This window comes from Capricornis sumatraensis, chromosome 17, assembly GCF_032405125.1.
Source record: "Capricornis sumatraensis isolate serow.1 chromosome 17, serow.2, whole genome shotgun sequence".
Taxonomy (NCBI): domain Eukaryota; kingdom Metazoa; phylum Chordata; class Mammalia; order Artiodactyla; family Bovidae; genus Capricornis; species Capricornis sumatraensis.
In genome coordinates this window covers 68,858,300-68,879,096 of record NC_091085.1, presented here as the reverse complement: position 1 = coordinate 68,879,096, position 20,797 = coordinate 68,858,300, and the positions used below count along the sequence as shown (strand labels likewise).

Genomic DNA, 20,797 nt, shown 5'->3' with positions numbered 1-20,797 from the left:
TTATAATGTTCTTTGCTTAAAAATCCTAAATGTTTGAGAACAGAAGTCTTGCTTTTACCAAGAACACAAATTGTAGGTGAAACATTCTTTTAATCAACAAGCCTTTTTTAAATACCTAATGTGCAAGACGGGGGGTGGTGAGGTTGAACTTAAAAATGAATGGTTGAACTTAAAAACAAATAATGCCTTCGAACTGATGGCCTTCCATCCTGCATCTGTCCTTTTTAAACCTACTTCCCAGAGTCATCCTTTTACAATGCGGGAGAAAGAGATACATAAATACAAAGTGACCACAATAGGATATTCAAGGAACCAATGATTAGTGATGGCTTCCTGTAATCAAACTGGACTTTTAAAAGTCTTTTCAGTTAATTTTTAAATAATAAAAATAATACAGTATAGTGGGAAAAAAAGTGATTTATACAGGTATAACATGAAAAGAATTATTAGTCTTGTAATCTTGCCCTACACACCCACTACCCTCTACTCCGTGCATTCTTCTAGGATTTTTCTATGCATCATGTCTTTCTAAGCTTAAAATGTTTTTAGAATCTCAAAGTCTAAGAGCTTTTTAAAAGGTCAAGATTTCAGAACAGAAGACTACAGGTTGTGCCAAGTGACTTTTCTACAGAAAGAAAAGATAATATTCACTCACCAAGACACCCTGTCACTCTTGGGGCGAAACAGGACAAGACTCACTGAGCTAACACCGCCCAACAGAAGGTTCAGAATATACAGAACAATCATGTGAAGACTTGGGAAGTTTTAATAACAAACTATAGCAAAATAATTACTTGGAGTCTGGCTACACATGGAAGGGAAATGTCCTAAAGCACCAAAGAAGTGATTATCATTCAGGAAACACAGCTAGGAAACAGGTCACACATGATTCAGGCTAGAGCAAGACTGCAAGTCAGTAGGCAACAAGGACTACTGTGTAGCACAGGGAACTTTACTCAACACTGTGACATCCTACATGAGAAAAGTCTAAAAAAGCATGGATACATGAATAACTGAGTCACTCTGCTGTACACCTGAAACAAACACAACACTCTAAATCAACTATACCCCAGCACAATTTTTTAAATGAGTATATTAAAAAAAAAAGACCGTAAGTCAGTAACAAAGATTAGAATGGATCTCGTGCCATAAAAGTATGTGTGTGTGTATTCTAAAGACTACAGAGATATTTTTTCTTTGAAACTTCTCTATTTTTATTTTACAATTCCTGCATCCTATAAAAATTTATTAAGTACCATATCTGACCATCACTACCAACTCTACACCCCTACTAACTACTAAAAACATTTTAAAATAATAATGGTAGAAGCAAGCACTAGAGCTCACCAAGTCACATGGGAATAGAAAATCTGTTCAGAACCACAAAGTACAAGAGAATAATTTTACTGAAAGGAGAAAACAATAAAGTAGGCATTCTGAGAAACTTAAGATGGTTTTCAAAAACCAAAACTGCAATACCCAAACTTACCAATTTATGGGTAAAGAGAAACACTCTAAAGACATTAGACTAAACAACTAGCTATTACATACAGAGACATCAAAAACAGAATTTCAACCTACCATAATTTTCACAATTAATCACCCTGTCCTCTTCTACCCTCAACTGCATCAGCAAAAGCTGAAGTCATAGGCAAAGCTTCTAACAGCTGTAAAATCCTAAACCTTTGTAATATAAATAATGCTGCACAAAAGACAGCAAGGCTGCAGAGTCTCAGTAAGGGCTGAGCTCTCCAGTGAGAATGGCCACGTTCAAATTCCAGCTCTACAATTTACTAGCTGCAGCCCTGAGCAAGTTAATCTCTGGCCTTCAGTACGATGCTCACAATAATCTTACCTACCAAACAGGACAGTCAGCACACAAACAAGCACTCAATCAGTGCTGAGTGTTGTTGGACTTTGGGCTGGTGGGTAAGCACCGCCAAGCATTAGCTCCTTCATGTGTCAGCCAACGAGATAAATTCAAGGGACAATAGTGGTTTAGGGATGCCAAGGTATTTAAACACAAAAGCAGAGGCTGTCCCAAGGTCCAGAGGTCAGAAGTGCTGAAGTCAAGGGCAGTCCTTTCCCTAATTCTGCCAGTGTATATTAATTGCCTTGGAACTCCTAAAGAAACTATCTTCTAATCTTCTTCCCATGTAACTATAAGAAAAGCTACATAATTCTGACTTCAGTTTTAATATGACCTACATATCTGGTTAACATAGCCTGATGTCTAACAATGTGAAAGGGACTAGTTTTCCTATTGGATAGTTCAAAACATTAATTCTAAGCAATTTATGGGGCACCAAAGACATTTTCTTTGGTCCTCAAGAACAATTTTTAGAAATCCAATTATTCTTAAAAATATTCAGTCTTTAAAAAAGAAAAAGTCTGCAGGCAGCTGCTATAAAGCAGTGATGAGCTACCCACTGTGAACTCTGGATTCAGAACTTACCCTCAAGACACCCTTGTATACTTCATCTCTGCCCTTTAAAACGGATACTGGAATACACAGGACTTTACAGCCCTGGGAAAATGGAAATCTACCACTCTCCACCTTTGTGACCTTTGGCAAATCAGTGTCTTCAGTGCAAACTAAGGTGATTTCTAACACAGTGGTTAAAAAGTCTGGGACAGTCCCCAGGGGTTAAGATACCAGTTTCATGTTAGGTAAGTGACCTTAAACGAATTACACATCAATAAAGCCCCCAGTCTCCTCATCTGTGGAAAGAAGAAGGGGAGAGGAACGGAGAAGGAGCTGGGAAAAACCACCCACCCCAGAAGAAAATGTGAAGATCAAACAATAATAAATATAAAAGGCCAAGGAGAGTGACTGACATAATTAGCAGACTATCCACATTATTGCTGTTAATAATAATAATTATTATTGTTGGTGTTATCAACAAAGCTGTTGCTAGAATCAAATAAGACTCAAGAGCAAAACATTATACAAATTACAAAAAGCACTACCAGTTGTACCAGAAACATAAAGTTACCCCCATCCAAAAAAGTTAAATCATCTCAGCCTCCATATAAGTAACATCTACCCTATAAACACGAGGCCTCCTTTCGGAAAGCCACTGACCTTGAAGTCTTCCTCACTATGAACTAGACCAAGACCACAGAAGCATCTAAAGGGAAAGGAAATACAAATGGGGCCACTTTCCAATTACAGAACGTCTCGATTACTGAAGAGGTTTTCCTCCCTTACTCAAATACGTGATTTTTCCCAACTGGAAGAGCAGAATGCCACCAAGGTCTTAAAGCCTGAGGGTTGAGGTAAGCGTTATGAAAGGGGATCCACTTAGCACGCGGAAGGCAGGCTGCAAAGGAAAGACCAGAGAAGCTACAAGAAGGAAGAGCCCTCCCTGCATGCCCCCCGACACCAGCTATTGGAGTCGCTTCACGGCTATTTTGGACCCAAGACCCCCCCGCCCCGCCGCCCCCACTTCCCACGTGTGCCCAGAGCAGCTGTTCCTCCACCATAGGGCTCTGTATTGGGAGCCTCAAATCCGGGCCTGCTCCTGACTCGATATGGGTTGACCTTGCGTCAGCCCCTTCCCTTCTCTGGACCTGTTTCTCCCTGTGCCCCGAGCACAGTTAGTCAGACAACCCTTTAGGCCCCGCTCCCTCAAGTAAAAAGTCTTTAGTGGGGAATTTTCCCTCACGCTGGGGTGTTCCACCCTCATGCCGGAGCCAGCTTCCACCTGCGGACGGACAACGCAGCCTGCGGGTAGCGGAGGTCCCGGCGAGAGTAGTGTCTCACAGGGCCTGCCTGTCAGGCCGGCTCTGCCGACCTGCGGCCGCCGTGGCCGCGCCGCCACCAACTCAGGGCTCGAGAAAGCCAGGCCGGCGCTTACGCGAGGCCCGTGGCTGAGGCCTAGAGGCCCGCGCGGCCCGCCCCCTGTGCCCGCCGGCTCGGCTTCTGGCCCCTCAACGCCCCTCCCGGGCCTTCGCCCCGGCTTCGGAAGCCCTCGGCGCATTCGGCTGGCGACCAGACTGGCCCCAGGCACTCACCGTAAATGGGTCGGAGGCGCCTGTCGTTAGGGTCCTGCACATGGCCCCGCGTCGCCATGATGACAAGCGCAGGACCGCAGTGCGCACGCGCGGGGCAGGCCCCCGGGAAGGGGCTGTTAAAGGGCCAGCGCCGATCTCGCGCTTCTATCGCGATGGTCGCGGGGTTGCGACAGAACGCGCCGGCGCGGAAAACACAGACACCCAAACCGCATCCCCGCCCCCCGCCCCCCAAGGTGTGTCGCTTCAGTGGCTCCTTTTCCTCCCTTTTGCTGGTGAAAAGTGAGGGGAGGGGTGGGGGAGAAACTTGGTTAAAGACAGGGCTCGGCTGCTGCTGCTCATCCTGTTTCTCCTCTGTGCTGAAGGACCAGTTAGACTTGCCTTTGATTCACTGTTGAGGAACCGGAAACTCTTGTGGGAGGGTGACCCCGGGGACAGTAGGGGGAAAAGGGTGCTGAGCGACAAGTAGAAACGTGCCAGAAAAGTTCGAGGTCCCTTCACCCTCTCCTCGGTGCTCAGCCTGCTAAGAAGCATCCTAGGGATCAAAGTTAACATTACCAGTTTGAGGTGATGAGAAAGGAACTTCCCTTGTGTAGTATTTTTTTCTGGAAGACCCATAAACTCAGACTAGTTACAAAGAAACCATCAAACAAATCGCACCGAGTGACATTCTACAAAATGCCTGACCGGTAGGCTTCAGGACTGTCAAGGTCATGAAAAATAAGGCAACACTGAGAAGCCGTTACAGCCCAGCAATACCTAAGGAGACAAGACAACCAAACATAATGTGATATCTTCCTTGGGATCCTGGAACAGAACAAAGGGCATCAGTGGAAAAAGAGTTGAAATTCAAATAAAGTCTAGAGTTCAGTTAATAGTATTTTGCTAATGCTGGTTTCTCATTTTGATGAACGTACCATGGTAATGCAAGATGTTAAGTGGTTAAGGGGTATATGAAAACTTAATCCTCTTTTCACTCTCTTTTTAAGTCTAAAATTATTCCAAAATCAAAGATTTTAGAGTGCTTTTATTGTTTGTTTTTTAAAATTTTCTGCCGCACCCTGCAGTACTTGGAATCTTATTTTCCCAACCAGGGATAGAACCCCTGCAGTAAAAGCACAGTCTTAACCTCTGGACCACCACAAAGGTCCCTAAATGCACTTGCGGCCGGGGTGGGGGGGGGGAGGTGACTACTTTTTAAAAACCAAATGCACTAGAAACTCTCATCCCAATTCTGTCCTGACTTCTAGCTGAAAGAGAAAATTCCAGAAGCAATTACACAGAAAAATTCTTAGTGAGAATGGGGATGGTTGGGGAGAGAGAGTCCCTCAAATGAAGATATGATCTATGATACTCATAGAAAATAGTTCCGAAAGCTGAGGAGAGTTTAAAATACACTAGATGGGGACCTCACTGCCCATTCCACTCCAGAGGACACGGGTTTGAGCATCACCTGGGAACTTAGAAAGATTATTAGGCACTGCTCCAGACATACTGGATCAAATGCTCTGGGAGTAGGGTCGGCGATTTGTATCTTTACAAATCCTCTTGTGATTTGGATTCAGACAAAAGTTTTATCCTTTTTTAGATCAGAAGCAGGCAAATTATGACCCATAGGCCAAATCTACCTTATTACTGTTTTTGTACAGTTTGTGAGCCAAGAATGATTTTCACATTTTTTAATGGTTGGGGAAAAATAAAAGAAGAATATTTCACAACGTGAAAGTTATATAAAGTTCAAAGGTCAGTGTCTATAAGTAAAATTTTATTGAACCCAACTATTCATTTATGCATTGTCTGTGGTTGCTTTTGTGCTACAACAGAAGAATTGAGTAGTTGCAACAGAGACCTTGTGGCCCAGAAGCTTAAAATAAATTTACTATCTGACCCTTTACAGAAAACATTTGCCAATTGCTATTCTAGAATACGCTCAGGATAAATGAATAAACAGATACCTCCAGGGTAGAGTTGTCAGGTCAAATATGGTACAATATTTGGGGCATCCTTACACTAAAATGATATTCACTGTTTATCTGAAATTCACATTTAGCCAGGTGACTTAGAGTTTTTAATACTTGATTTACAAGATTGTATCAGTTTCAGGTGCACAGGGGTTCTACACATTTATTTGCTAAACCCTATCCCAGGGAGAACTCCATGTTTCCCAAATCATGTTAACCAGCAAGAATGAAGGTCAGGCGCCTCCAGTAAGCTGATCCCAGGCTTGCTCTTAGGTGCTGCGGCCAGGCAGGACTGGGCTGGACTTGGGCTTGGAGAGGGGGAGAAGGGAGGAGACCTGGGGCTCATCTGTGACACAAAGGAGAGAGCTGTTGAGTTACCTGAGTTTCAAGAATTTCCCAGAATGGAAAATTGCAGCACCTTAAAAGGGAGGCTCCTGACCAGGACTGTGGTTACTCAGCTATGTTATTAGATTACCTTTGTTGGCCTGGCCCAAGAGGAATGCTGATGCTTGGCACCCTGCTACCTGAACTTGGCAGGGCTGGAGTCTTATGGACCCACCTAAGAGAGGCCTTTAGATCCTTGAGTCACCATGCTACGTAGAATATGTCTCCCTCCACCCTGAAAGCCTGTTTGGCATACAAGCAGGATGAATTAGCCTTTTTCTTTTCTTTTTCTTACTCCTTGTCCTCAAAAGCCTAAGACTGAAGCAGTCACCTGAGTCTAGGCCTGTCCTTACCTGCTCCCTGAGCGGCACCTTTCACATACTTTGGCCTAAATAATTTCAGGTATCAAATGAGATGCCCCCCAAGGGAGCCAAAAGCCTATCCTTCTCTCTGTACCTTAGAGTTGATGTTATGGGAAAATACTTGGTATACAACAGATGTTCATTCAGTGGTGGTTTCCATTATATTGACTTAGAACAGGGGGCTAAGCCCTTCGTTCTTATCCTATTTGGTGGCAGATTTGATCTGGTAGGAAACCCTCTCGCTCAGGAGCCGTGAGGCACACCAGTGTGTCGTGCTGGTAGCTGGGGCGTGCTGGTAGACACAGGGCGGGGCTGTGCGTTACTTGGATGTAGTGGTTGTGAGCATCTCCACTGGATAACTTTTCTAATTTTCCTTTGCTTTTCTTTTCCACCTTGATCCAATGCCTAATCCTTATCCTCCACAGAATAAACAGAACAGTGACACAATTCATATTTTTCATGGATTTCTCGACCTTTTTAAAATGTATTTATTTTTATTTTTGGCTGCACTGGGTCTTCATTGCTGCGCTAGGTCTTCCTCTGATTGTGGAAAGTGGGAGCTACTCTCAAGCTGCAATGTGAGGGCTCCTCATTGCAGTGACTTCTCTGGTGGAGCACAAGCTCTAAGCGCTTGGGCTTACTTAACTGTGGCTCACTGGCTCAGTAGTTGTGGCACACGAGGAATATCTTGGAATTTCCTGCAATGCTTAGTATGCTGCTGTTGCTGCTAAGTCGCTTCAATGCTTAGTATAAAGAAGGACAAAAATACCAAATAGGCACAGAATTAAAGGTAGACAGAGATGAAGGCAGAAAAATACAGAACCAAGAGTTAAGAGTTGAGGGTTATGGTCTTGTTTTGGCCAATAATTTAAGATATACTCCTGGGCCTCATTTTTCCCAACAGAAAAAGAGAGAATGGGTCTGAGAGCCCCTTTCAGCTTTCAGTCCCAGAGGTGCAGCCTTTGTTCACTCTAGTACTTCCAATTCTGTCCACCAGGTGGCATATGGATGCTAAATTGTCCAGGCCTCTTTCAAATTAGAAGGGATAGATCTCAATTTAATTGTAAAAAATTAAAAATAAAACAGAGGACATTTCCTGGTGGTCCAGTGGTTAAGATTCTGCATTCCCAATTTCTAGGAGATGTGAGTTCAATCCCTAGTTGTGTAAGTAAGAGGCCGCATGCAGCCCAGTTATCTTTGTAAATATTTTTTCTTTTTTGCCCACAAGGCTTGTGGGATTGAAGAAGCAATTCATAGGGCCTGGACTCCATCCTAGGCCTGTTCATGCTGATCATGCTCAGCCAGCTTTTCAATGGACTCTGAACTCCGTGTTTAGTGCCTATGAAAACAACAGAAGGATAAGCCCCGCTCCAGACAGGGGAACCTTGAAGATCGTATCTAGGTTACTCATCGCCTAAGAGAAAACATACACTAATCACCCCTTCCTCCACACAAGCCATAAATTTTTCTGTATCTGTCAGAGTGTAACCTCGGGTTTATTGATTATTGGCTAATTGTTTGACTGTTTGAGCACATGAGCACATAGCACATGAATGATGGGGTTATTGGGATTGTATTTTCCTTGGTTTATGTAAGTCTCAAGGAATTTGGGATGGTGGGTTCAGACACGTACACATGGGGTATAAAAGATTTTCACAAATGCTGGTCAGGGTCCTTGGCTAAGAGGAGACTCTGCCCTGTGCCCGGTGGTGTAATAAACTGCGCTCCACTATCTGCATTGTCTTCTGAGTGAGTTTGTTTCCCGGAACACGTGGCTACAGCAGGGTCTTAGTTCCCTGACCAGGGATTGAGCCCGGGCCCCAGTAGTGAAGGCACTGAGTCCCAGCCACTGAGCCTCCAGGGATTCCTTATATCTTTGCAATATTTATGCTCAACTTCTTATTGAGGTGTTAGTTATACACTATAAAATTCCCTCACTTCTAGAACACAATTCAATGCTGTTTTACTACATTTTACCAAGTTGTGCAGCCATTAATATAAGTTGAGAACACTGACATCCTCTTAATAATATTCCTCTATAAACTATGCTTCCTAACTTTAACAATAATGAAATGTTTCAAAATCTAAAGCTGGAGAGAATAATAATCATGTATACATATCACACAGGTCTGACAAATGTTACCTTTAACAAGCATAGACTTGATATTGTAGGTACATTTCTTTATCTTCCCATCTCCCTGGCTCCTCAGCGATAAGCAGCATTCTGCTATTGGCCAGTATCCTTCCTTCTACGTTTTCATATTCTTTTAATAACTTTATTTCTTTCAAAATAATGTTTTTTTAGTGTATTTACCTTTGGCTGTGCTGGGTCTTTGTTGCTCGTGAGATTTTGTTTAGTTGTGGTGAGCGAGGGGTGACTTTCTAGTTGCTGTGTATGGGCTTCTCATTGCAGTGGCTTCTCCCACGGAGCATGGACTCTGGGGTGTGTGGGCTTCAGCACGTGGCTTCAGCAGTTGCAGCTCCGGGGCTCTACAGCATGGGCTCAATAGTTGTGACGTAGGGGGTTTAGTTGCCTGACAACATCTGGGTAGGGACAGAACCTACATAGGGACAGAACCTATGTTTCCTACACTGGCAGGGGGATTCTTTACCACTGAGCCACCAGGGAAGGCCTTTTGTTTTCCCTTTAACTTCTGGGATATGGGGAGGGGGTGGTTTGCCGTGAAGAAGTGTTTTCTTTTTTTGCAGCCTTTTCCCCACTGCTGTATTTTTTTTCAATTGCTTTAGGAGTTCTAGTAATCTTATGGTTTTGTTTTTAACATTTAAACCTTTGACCTGTTTGGAATTTTACTCAGCATGAATAATGAGGTAGGGTTCCAATTTTATCTTTTCCTGTTGCTCCAAACCCTATTTATTGAATAATCCATCTTTTTATTGATTTATTATTATTATTTAGTTTACAATATTGTATTGGTTTTGCCACACATCATCATGAATCCGCCACGAGTGTACACGTGTTCCCAATCCCGAAACCCCCTCCCACCTGCCCCCCAGCACCATTCCTCTGGGTCATCGCAGTGCACCAGCCCCAAGCATCCTGCACCCTGCATTGAACCTAGACTGGCGATTCGTTTCTTATACAATATTATACATGTTTCAATGCCATTCTCCCAAATCATCCCACCCTCTCCCTCTCCCACAGAGTCCGAAAGACTGTTCTATACATCTGTGCCTCTTTTGCTGTCTCGCATACAGGGTTATCGTTACCATCTTTCTAAATTCCATATATATGCGTTAGTATACTGTATTGGTGTTTTTCTTTCTGGCTTACTTCACTCTGTGTAATCGGCTCCAGTTTCATCCACCTCATTAGAACTGATTCAAATATATTCTTTTTTGAATAATCCATCTTTTTCACAAAGCACACAATGCCATCTTTATCATATATTACATTTCCATATGCATTTCTGTCTAGTCACAGGACAGTCTGCAGGATCCTTTCAAGGGCAGGTCAATGCTGGGGCCACAAATAAGGGCTCTGCGGAGCTGACTGGAAGCTGTGTTCTGAGTCTGAACTTGATCTATACAGCCTCTGGGTTGCTGAACTCTGGGAAGAGCCTTGTCAGCTGCAAATGGCTGCTAGCTGCCAAGAAGGCAGTCTTTGATTTAGGAAAAAGGAGCTGCTAGGAAGTAGTGCTGCTGTGTGGTCAGGTCTCTGGTGAAGATAAAGCATAAAGGATAAGAGATTAAAACTCACAAACTGATTCTAAAATCTATATGCAAAAGACCTATAGTGGCCAAATAAATCTCAGAAAAGAGGAACAGAGTAGCAGGACTTACATGATGAGATTTCAAGACACACCATAAAGCCGCAGTCATTAAGACAGTGTGCTATTGGCCTAAGACCGACAAATAGATGAGTAGGATAGAGAGTCCAGATACATGTCCTTGGATTTATGACAAAGGCCCAAGTCCAGTTCAGTGGAAGAGTGAAGTCCCCGCTCCCCAGTAAATGGAGCAACAGGATATACCTTAAAAGCAAACAAACAAAAAACCTGTGGGACTTTCCTGGCAGTCCAGTGCTGGGACTCTGTGTTTCCACTGCAGGGTGCTAGGGTTCAATCCCTGGTTGGGGAACTAAGATCCCTCACGCCCAAGTGTGGCAAAGAAACAAAAAGCCCTTTACCCCAACCTCAGACCATACAGAAATATTAATTCAAGATGGGTCACAGACTGAAATGTAAAAAGTAAAACAATAAGACTTCTGGAAGAAAACATAGAAGAATATCTTTGTTACATGGGGTAAGCAAGGTTTTTTTAAAATAAGCACAAAAAAGCACAAATTATAATAGATAATTCTTCCCTTTATTCAATATTTGTATAGTGCCTACTGGGCACTATATATGCTAGGTGCCAGACATGCCCATGAAAAAATGTCAGCCCAGACTTGGAGCAGCTGGTTCAGTTTGAGAGGATAGACAGGCACCTCCTCAAGTAACAATACTGTAGCTCTCTAGGGGCTCTGATTGGTGATCACAGGAGGCAGTGGGGGCCAGAGGAGGGGTACCTTACCCAGAGTTCTTAAAAGGCTTGTTGTAATATGTGAGATCAAAGCCAAGTCTTGAAGGATAAGGAAAGCCTGACAAGTCAAAGCAGACAGAAACTGCTTTCAAAGTCCTAGCAGGGACAAGAGAAGGTGGGTACAACTGCAAGCTCTTCAAGCTGGTGGAAGCAGGTACTTGGGACTGGATATAGTTTCAAGAATGTATCTATGTTGTTAATTTTCCTGTAATTGAACTTGGTTCTCCAAGTTCATTGTACACAAGAATCTTCTAAAATTCTAAAATGAACCCACCAACTTCTAAAATGAACATTCTGGGACTCTGCCGCAGAAATGTTTACCTATTTATCTAGTAGGTGTGAAGTGGGCCTGAAAATGCATCTTAACGAGCAACCCCGCCCGCCTCCCCCATGACACTACTTCTGCCAGCCAGCAAACCACCCTTAGGAAAACAATGACTATGCACTAAGGTTCTTCCCCCTGGGAAACAGGAAGTACTTTCTTCGGCAGCATGGGGCCAAGACAGCTGTGAGTTTTCTGGAAAATCAGGTTATGACGCAAGTGAGCCTGGTGTCTCCTTCTCTGGATCTAGAAGGGCTCTGTGGAAGCATCTAAGGGATGAGGAAGCCAGGGGGCAGAGAGCAGCAGCTTCTGGGAACTCTGCCTAGTAACCAGGAGCTCTGGACGATTTTCCAGCATGCCCTGGGGACTCAGGTCCAATGTCCATTCTCCTTATGAGTATGTATGAGCCCCCAGAAGTCAGCAGTTTCCTAGCCACCTGCTTCAGAATTGACAGAATAATGTAAACATTTCGGAGCCTGAAGGGCATACCAATAGCGTGTTTCACGGCCTGGCGCCTTGACTAGGAGACTATTTTCTACCAGTGCGTTCACAAGTGTTTCTTCCGTAATAGATGGATATACCTGTGAGTATGTGGAAAATATCAAACAAAAAGGATTTTTTAAAGACTACCCTGAAAGTTCTACCTTCACTGACAGGGTTGGTGTGTATGAGTGCACTTCCTGTAGCAGACACTAGGATGACTCCCTAATAGCAACCTCCTGGGAATTCCCTGGTAATCCAGTGGTTAAGACCCTCGGCTTTCACTGCCGAGGGCCCAGGTTCAATCCCTGGTCAGGGAACTAAGATCCCACAAGCCCCGTGGCATGGCCAAAGGGGAAAAAAGTCATTCCAAATGGCAACCTCCCCCTTTACTCCCTGCCAAAGGCCTTATTTCCCCTTCCCAGCTTGTCAATTGTCTAAGTACCTCCAGGTAATCATAAGGTGACCAACTAATAGGCCACCTCCTGGGATCATTGAGAGATAGAAGAAGAAAGAACCCAAAACTCATTGGTGGAAATTAAGAGGTTAGTTGGGGGGGTGGGGAAGCAAAGGCTAACCATAAATACTTGAGAATCACCAACTCATGAGAAGTGGAGATATTTATGAATACATGGATGGCTGGAACTTATATAACCGATAAATGCATACCCTACAGGCTTGCCCAGGAATTCCACGCTTGAGTGCACATCTAACTGAAATGAATGTCATATCTAATCAAAGAACTAGAAATTCATTCTTCAACAAAATAGGAGCAAACCAAATGTTCATCAACTGTAGAATGGGTTAATAAATTGTGATATGCTCAAAATTTATTTGGGATGCTATGCAGAAATGATAATGAACAAACTAAGGCTATATGTGAGAACATGAGTGAATATATTGCATGAAATATGAAATATAAAATCAAATATTGCATGAAATAAGTCAGACACTGAAGAGTATATAATAAGTTATTTACATGATATACAGGAACAGGTAAAACTTCTTTATTTATTTGTCTGAGCTATAATTGACATAAAATATTGTATAAATTTAAGGTATAAAACATGTTAATTTGATGCATTCATATATTGCAATATGATTACCACCTTAGCAATTGCTAATACCTCTATCATCTCACAAAATTATTATTTCTTTTTTGTGGTGAGAACACAAAACAATGATAGAAGTCAGAAGACTGGTTATCCTGTAGGAATAGGGAATAGGGTTAAATAGGGAAAGAGCCTAAAAGAACCCACTGGAGCTGGAAATATTCTATTTCTTGATCTAGGTGGTGGTAACAGGCATGTAAACATATGTAAAAATTCATCGTGTAAACTCCCCTTCTAGGTAGAATTTCTCCTAGCAAAATGAGAACATATGTCTACACCAAAAACCTGTATACAAATATTCAGGGACTTCCCTGGCGGTTCCAGTGGTTAAGACTCTGCTCCTCCACTGCAGAGGGTGTAGGTTTCATCCCTGATTGGGGAACTAAGATCCCACATGCCATGTGGCATGGCCAAGAACAAAAAACAAAACAAAACAAAATCCCAAACGTTGTTCATAGCAGCGTTATTCGTTGTAGCCAACAGGTGGAGACAACCCTTTATTCGTTTGCTAGGTGCTCCCTGGTGGCTCAGACAGTAAAGAATCTGCCTGCAATGCGGGAGACTTGGCTTCAGTCGAAAGATCCCCTGGAGGAGGGCATGGCTCCCCACTCCAGTATTCTTGCCTGGAGAATTCCATGGACAGAGGAGGCTGGCAGGTTATAGTCTGTAGGGTGGCAAAGAGTTAGACACGACTCAGTGACTAACACTTTCACTTTCAGGGCTGCTGGAGCAAAGTACCATAGACTATGTGCCGTAAATAGAAATATATTTTCTCATCATTCTGAAGGCTAGAAGACAGAGATCAAAGTGTCAACAGAGTTGGTTTCTTCTGAGGCCTCTCTCACTGGCTTCTACTTGACTGTTTCCTCCCTGTATTCTAACATAGTTTTCTCTCTGTGTGTCTGTGTCCCTATTTCCTCCTATTCTAAGGAAACCAGTCAGTTGGATTAGGGCCCATCCTCATTTTACTTAATTACCTCTTTAAAGACCCTGTCTTCAAATACAATCACATTTTTAAGTGCTTGAAATTAGGACTTCAACATGTGAATATTTTATTTTTTATTTTATTGAAATACAGATGACTTACAGTGTTGTGTTAGTTTCCGGTGTACAGCGAAGTGATTCAGTTATAGATATATATGTATATACACATGTGTATTCATTGTTGTTCAGTCGCTCGTTCATGTCCGACTCTTTAGAGACCCCATGGACTGTAGCCCCCCAGGCTCCTCTGGCCGTGGGATTCTACAGGCAAGGATACTGGAGTGGGTTGCCATTTCCTTCCCCAGGGGATCTTCTGTCCCAGGGATCAAATCTACATCTCCTGTATCGGCAAGTGGATTCTTTATCACTGAGCCACTAGTGAATGTGTTCTTTCTAAAATTCTTTATATGTTATTACATTATACATTGTTAATAGGTTCTTGAGTATAGTTCCCTAATTTTTGAAGGACATAATTCAGGTCATAACAAACCCACACGTCCATCGACCGACAATTGGAAAACAGAATTGGTATATCCATCATAAAAGAATATCATTCAGCAGGAAAAAAAAATGAAGCATTGACCCAGGCTACAACATAAATAGATCTTAAAAACATCATGCTAGGTGAAAGAAGCCAGTCACAACAATGTACATATTGTCCGATTCCATTCCTATGAATGTCCAGCACAGAGTAGTGATTTCCAGGCCCAGAGTGGAGAAAAGGGAGAAATAGAGAGTGACAACTCATGAGCTCAAAAGTTCCTTTTGAGGTAGCAAAAATATTCTAAAATTAATTGTGGTGATGGTTGCACAACTCTGTGAATATACTAAACACCACTAAAAGTTTAATTGAGTGAATTGTATTAATACATGAATTATATCCCAGGAGAGCTGTTATGAAAAATTCACTGCACTATACCCTTAAGATTTCTGCACTTTATTGTGTCATTTGTCTCAATACAAATTAAAACAAATCAAAACTATATTGTCCCATTGACAAAAAGTTTCTATTGCATAGCACAGAGAACTCTATCCAATCTCCTGGGATAAACCATAATGAAAAGAATGCATATATATGTATAACTGAGTCACTTTGCTATACAGCAGAGATTGGCACAACATTGTAAATCAATTATACTTCAAGAAAAACAAACAGAGGGACTTCCTTGGCATTCCAGAGGTTAAGACTCCATTTTCTCTACTGCAGTGGGCACAGGTTTGATCCCTAGGGAACTAAGATCCCACATGCTGTGCTGTGTGGCAAAAAAAAAAAGCAAAACTAGCTAAGATAGTCCCCCGTTGTCTGGGGACTTGCTCAGTGGCAGAGTTGCCCTTCAGTGTATCTGAAAAAGCATCAGAGAGACTAAGCATGCAGACAGGTGGGACCAGGTACCTGAAAATGGATGAAGCTGGGGAAGACCTGAGGGAAGGGAAAATGGAATGGCTGAGAATAAAGCGGAATTCAACTCAATGAAAACAAATTTGATTTTGGCCAAACAAAAATAAAACTATAACATTTCATATGAAGCAGCTCATAAAGAAAATCAGCAACTTCTACAGATCAGAGATGACCATCAGGAACACCTTGCTGTAATCCTGGAAGTATGAATTGAGCGCCTTCTATGTGTCAGAGTCTGGGTGAGGCACCAGGCCAGGAATATGTGACTCCAGACAGCTACTGCCAAGTGCATGTGCAAGGAAGGGAAGAGCGAGGGTGCCTGCTGAAGACACAAGGAAAAGCTTCATTCTGCTAGAAAAAGCCCTAACCCTGAGCTGGGGCTGAGGCTGAGAGGGGTAGAGGATGGGGGAGGCGGACAGTGTTTGTGAACTGGGAAAGTCAGGCAAGTGCTTGGGTGGGGGAAGTCCATTCTGGCTTCTCAGACAGCTTTAGCTAGAAGAGAGGGACCTCCACTTCCCCATCCTGGTACAATCACTTTGGGAAAACAGTTTGGTAGTTTCCTGTAAAATTAAAACATAGATTTACCATGTGATCCAACAGTTTGAGTTTGGCAGAGCCAGGACCAGCAAGGCAATACCTATCCCAAGGGCTTTAACAAAATTCCACTCCGGTCAGTGCTGCATCTGCCTGAACCAGGAAGCGAAAAGTTCAGGTCCTGTTCCCCAAAATTCAGCATCTATAAAGCCGAGTGGCGTTTGCACGTATGAGAGATGAGGGGTAGTCTGGCATCAAATATTGCAGTTCTTCAACAAGCCCCCAAATGATCCTGGCACAAGTGGGTGGGAGGCGGTGGGAGGAAGTTTCTTAAACTGTAGTTGGAGAAATACTGCCTAAGGGGAACTGCATCTAATCCTCTTTTACAGATTGTCTCCTAGTAAACAAGGCTCCGGGACTTTGTGATGGACAGGGAAGCCTGGCGTGGCTGCAGTCCATGGGGTTGCAAAGAGTCAGACATGACTGAGTGAGTGAACTGAGCTGAAGAGGAACTGCATCTAATCGTCTTTTACGGATTGTTGTCTAGTAAACAAGTCTCACCTAAACCCTTTCTGCTGTTGCTGTAAATCACCCCACGCTACCTGCCTCTTTTGGTTAGCAATAAAATGTTGGATAAACTTTTTTAAATTTCTGCTGCTGGACACAGGCCAGTAAAAGTAAGACACCCCTGGGAGTTAGGTGAACTTGGAGCTTGTCATTATTTCTATTTTATTCCTTGGTACCCTGGATGATGCCTCCCATTTTAAACTCTGAATTCAGAGGAACTTCTGGGTCACCCATGCAGGGGAAGAAAGTGAGTTGTTCCCAGGAGATAGGAGCATGCTATTCTTTTGTTTATTTATTCAAAGCATAATTATATCAAGTTGGTGCGTATGTGGAACAACTGGAACTCATACTCTGCTGGGGGGAATGTTAAATGGTACAGTCATTTTGGGAAAACAGTTTGGCAGCTTCTTGTAAAATTAAAACATAAACTTACCATATGATCCAACAGTTCCACTTCTTAGTATTAATCCAAGAGAAATAAGAACATATGTCCTGGACTTTCCTGATGATCCATTAGCTAAGACTCTGAGCTCCCAATGAAGGAAGTGGTTGGGGTTCCATCCCTGGTTGGGGAACTAAGATCCCACATGCCACAACTAAAGACACTATGTGGCCAAATAAGTAAATATTAAAAAAATTTATAAAAAACAACATAGGTCCTCCCAAAAGGTTTGTACAGAATGTTTCTAGCAGCTTTATCTTTATTAATGAAAAACTGGAATCAATTCTATCAACACAAATTGTGGTATATTCATATAATGAAAAGCTAGTGCTGTGCTGAGTTGCTCAGTCATGTCCGATTGTTTGTGACCCCATGGACTGCACCCTATCAGGGTCCTCTCCATGGGGATTCTCCAGGCAAGAATACTGGAGTGGGTTGGCATGCCCTCTTCTAGGAGATCATCCCAACCCAGAGATCAAATCCAGGTCTTCCACATTGCTGGTGGAGTTTTTACTAACTGAGTCACAGGAGAAGCTCAACGGAAAGCTACTAGGCAATGAAAGGGAATATATTATTGATATGATCAATAGCATAGGTGAGCATCAAAAAACATTATGCTGAGGGAAAGAGACTGGACACAGAAGTGGACATACTGTGTGATTCTACTTCTATGGAATTTCACTCTGAAGTATACAAAGCATCACATGGGCTGCCAGGGTCTGGGTGAGCAGTGTAGACGGAGAAGAATGATCGGAACTCTAGCTTGATTGTAGCCATAGTTACAGATGTCAAAACTGTACTGTGCACTTAAAATGGCTGCTGGGTTTGTAAATTATGCTTCAATAAAACTGAAAAATAGGGTAAAAAAGAAAACTATATTATGCCAGATTACTCAACCAACAAGGCATACAAAGCAGTCAGCAAGTATAAAAGTCTGACTTAGGATTCTCTCATCAATACATTTTGTGCAGATCGGGAGAAGAGGGAGAAATTTTGATTCTTTGTGTGTGTGTGTGCTTATAAAAGTAACCCATTTGTAAGAAGTTAAAGTTGTGTAGAATGCGAGATCTTAGTTCCCCAACCAAGGATGGAACCTATACGCCCTTGCAGTGGAAGGCAGAGTCTTAAGCACTGGACTACCACGGAAGTCCATCTATTTTTTTTTTCTTTTTAACTTAACAAAACATGCTTTATTCACTAAAACTGGTGAGTGTGGGCAGGACAGGGCAGACGTACACAGGGGCTGGGCACAGGAGAGTTAGGGGCCAGTACAGGGGGCCATGACTCAGGGTACAGGAGCCAGAGATCAGAGGACATGGCTGCAGGCGGGTCTTCAGTAACTTGTCACCTGCCCTTCTGGAGGCTCTCTGAGGCTCAAGAGCCCCTGGGGGTTCCAGAGGCTTGACCACTAAGGGAAGGCGTGTGTGTCACACCTAAGGAGGGTAGATGGAAGCCCCCAGCTCCCGCTTTTGGGCCTCAGACACTAGAGCATTGTAGAAGTTCCAGATGATGGTGTGGGCTGTCCAGCACCCGGTGATCAGGGTCAGGACTGCAGCGATGACACACACCTAAGGAGGCCCTGCTGCCAGCATCAGCAGGGGACAGGATGAGAGCACCTGGACAGCAAGCACCCTTCACATGGGGCCCGAAGCTCCAGGCTGGCCTCTAAGATAGGGTTGTCCAGGGTGGAGAGTGATACAGAAACTCAGAAGCATCACCTTTTTAGCTCCATCATTCAAAGCTGAGAAACGCCAGTAACAGAGCCCACGTGGATTATCAAATGGAGTAACCACTGCCCTCCCACCCTCAATAAAAAGCAAAAACAGCCCCAAAATTGTCATGGATCACCATCTCCTTGACTCCAGCTCAAAGGTTTGGGCTCCACTGTCAAAGGAACCCCCACTTCCCTACTCGAATTAGATGTAATTCTTAGTGGGGCACTTGGAAGAATCCCAAATGTGTGGGCTGATGGTGAGTATCAGGCCATATAATGACTGGAGCCCTTAGGACCCCCTACCCCAGGAGGGCAGGTGCAGGACAGTGGCCCCCAACTCAGCAACAATAGGTCAGAAGTCACCTAGTCCAGGTAGATGGAAGCCCCCAGCTCCCGCTTTTGGGCCTCAGACACTAGGGCATTGTATAAGTTCCAGATGATGGTGTGGGCTGTCCAGCACCCGGTGATCAGGGTCAGGACCGCTGAGATGACAAAGATGATCTGGAAGATGAGCACCAGACATGCCTTGGAATTCTTGTCCTCCATTCAGGGGGTGCACTTGGTTCCACGAGGTAGACCAGCAGGCCGAGCAGGACCACAGGTAGAGAAATGATGCAGAGGGTTCGGATAGCCTGCAGGTCCTGGGGCAGCACCAGCAGCAAGTTGCACACCTCGCACTGCATCCACGCAGAACATCCAAAGCCCCTCCCACACCACCTGGGCCACCACAATGCCATTGCTGATGAAAACGTTTACCTTCCACAGGGGTTGGGTGCAGGACATGACGACATTTACCCAGCCAAGCAGCATCAGGATGATCTCCAGTATTTGCAAACCAGAGGAGGCCATGGTGAGGCTGAGGAGCAGCAAAGGAGTCCACAGAGATTTGGAGTAGCTGGCTGCGTCTATTTTTTTTTCTTTCAATATTTATTTGTATTTGTGTATTTGTTTGGGCTTCCCAGGTGGCACCAGTGATAAGGAACTTGCCTGCCAAGGTTCTTTGGAAACATAAGAAACACAGATTTGATCCCTGGGTCAGGAAGATCCCCTGGAGGAGGGCATGGCAACCCACTCTAGTACTCTTGCCTGGAGAATCCTATGGACAGAGGAGCCTGGGCAGGCTAAAGTCCATGGAGTCCCAAAGAATCGGACATGGCTGAAGCAACCTAGCACAGCACAGTCCATGTGTTTATTTGACTGCACCGGGTCTTAGTTGCGGCTCGAGGGGCATCTTCATAGCTGCATGCGGGGTCTTTAGTTGCAGCATATGAGCTCTCAGCTGAGGCATGTGGGTTCTAGTTCCCCAATCAGGGATGGAACCTGGGCCCTCTGCTTTGGAAGTAGGGAGTCTTAGCCACCAGATCACCGGGGAAGTCCCAAGTCCATTTATTTTTTATTGCTGAAAACAGTGTTAGTCATCCTTGTAATTACACAGCATGAAGATTCCTATATGTAAGTTAGTTTCCTAGAAGTCTCTTGGTCAAAAAAGCAGCTTCAAGGAGAGAAAAAATGATTCCCTTTCTGTTCCTGTGGCTGTAGGATATGTGTGTGGGGGTGGGGCAAGGGAGAAAAGGAGATACATTCTCAAGGATTCAGGTTCTTATAGTGGTTTTTTTTTTTTAATCAGACAAGATAATTAATGACAAGACAAAACCCAACTCTGGTTGACTTAGTGAAAATCAAGTTTTGTTGAAAGGATTCTGTTTAGTTCATAGGATTAGGGGACAGCTTTGTTATAAATTGAATAACATTTCACGGATCCGTTTGAGATTGTAATTGCCAGTGTAATACAGCTGCTATGGGAAAATCTGTTTCAAACTTCTGAAACCTGGGCTTCCCTGGTGGCTCAGTGGTGAAGAATCTGCCTGCCGATGCAAGAGAGATGGGTTTGATCCCTGGTCTAGCAAGATCCCACATGCCTCAGGGCAACTAAGCCCATGAGCGATAACTATTAAGCCTGTGCTCTAGAGCCCTGAAACA

General features: G+C 43.7%; 1 protein-coding gene and 1 pseudogene across 1 annotated transcript in view; both read right to left on the bottom strand.

Annotated features, from left to right (window-relative positions):
* The window catches only part of NAA25 (N-alpha-acetyltransferase 25, NatB auxiliary subunit), a 63,062-nt gene extending 58,987 nt beyond the window's left edge, over positions 1 to 4,075 (bottom strand). Inside the window, exon 1 of the mRNA XM_068989904.1 lies at positions 4,018 to 4,075. Coding sequence (XP_068846005.1) covers positions 4,018 to 4,075 — 58 coding nt within the window. The remainder of the gene's footprint in view (positions 1 to 4,017) is intronic.
* Positions 4,076 to 19,019: 14,944 nt separating this feature from the next.
* Positions 19,020 to 19,666, bottom strand: LOC138094096 (claudin-6-like; annotated as a pseudogene).
* Between the last annotated feature and the right edge of the window lie 1,131 nt (positions 19,667 to 20,797).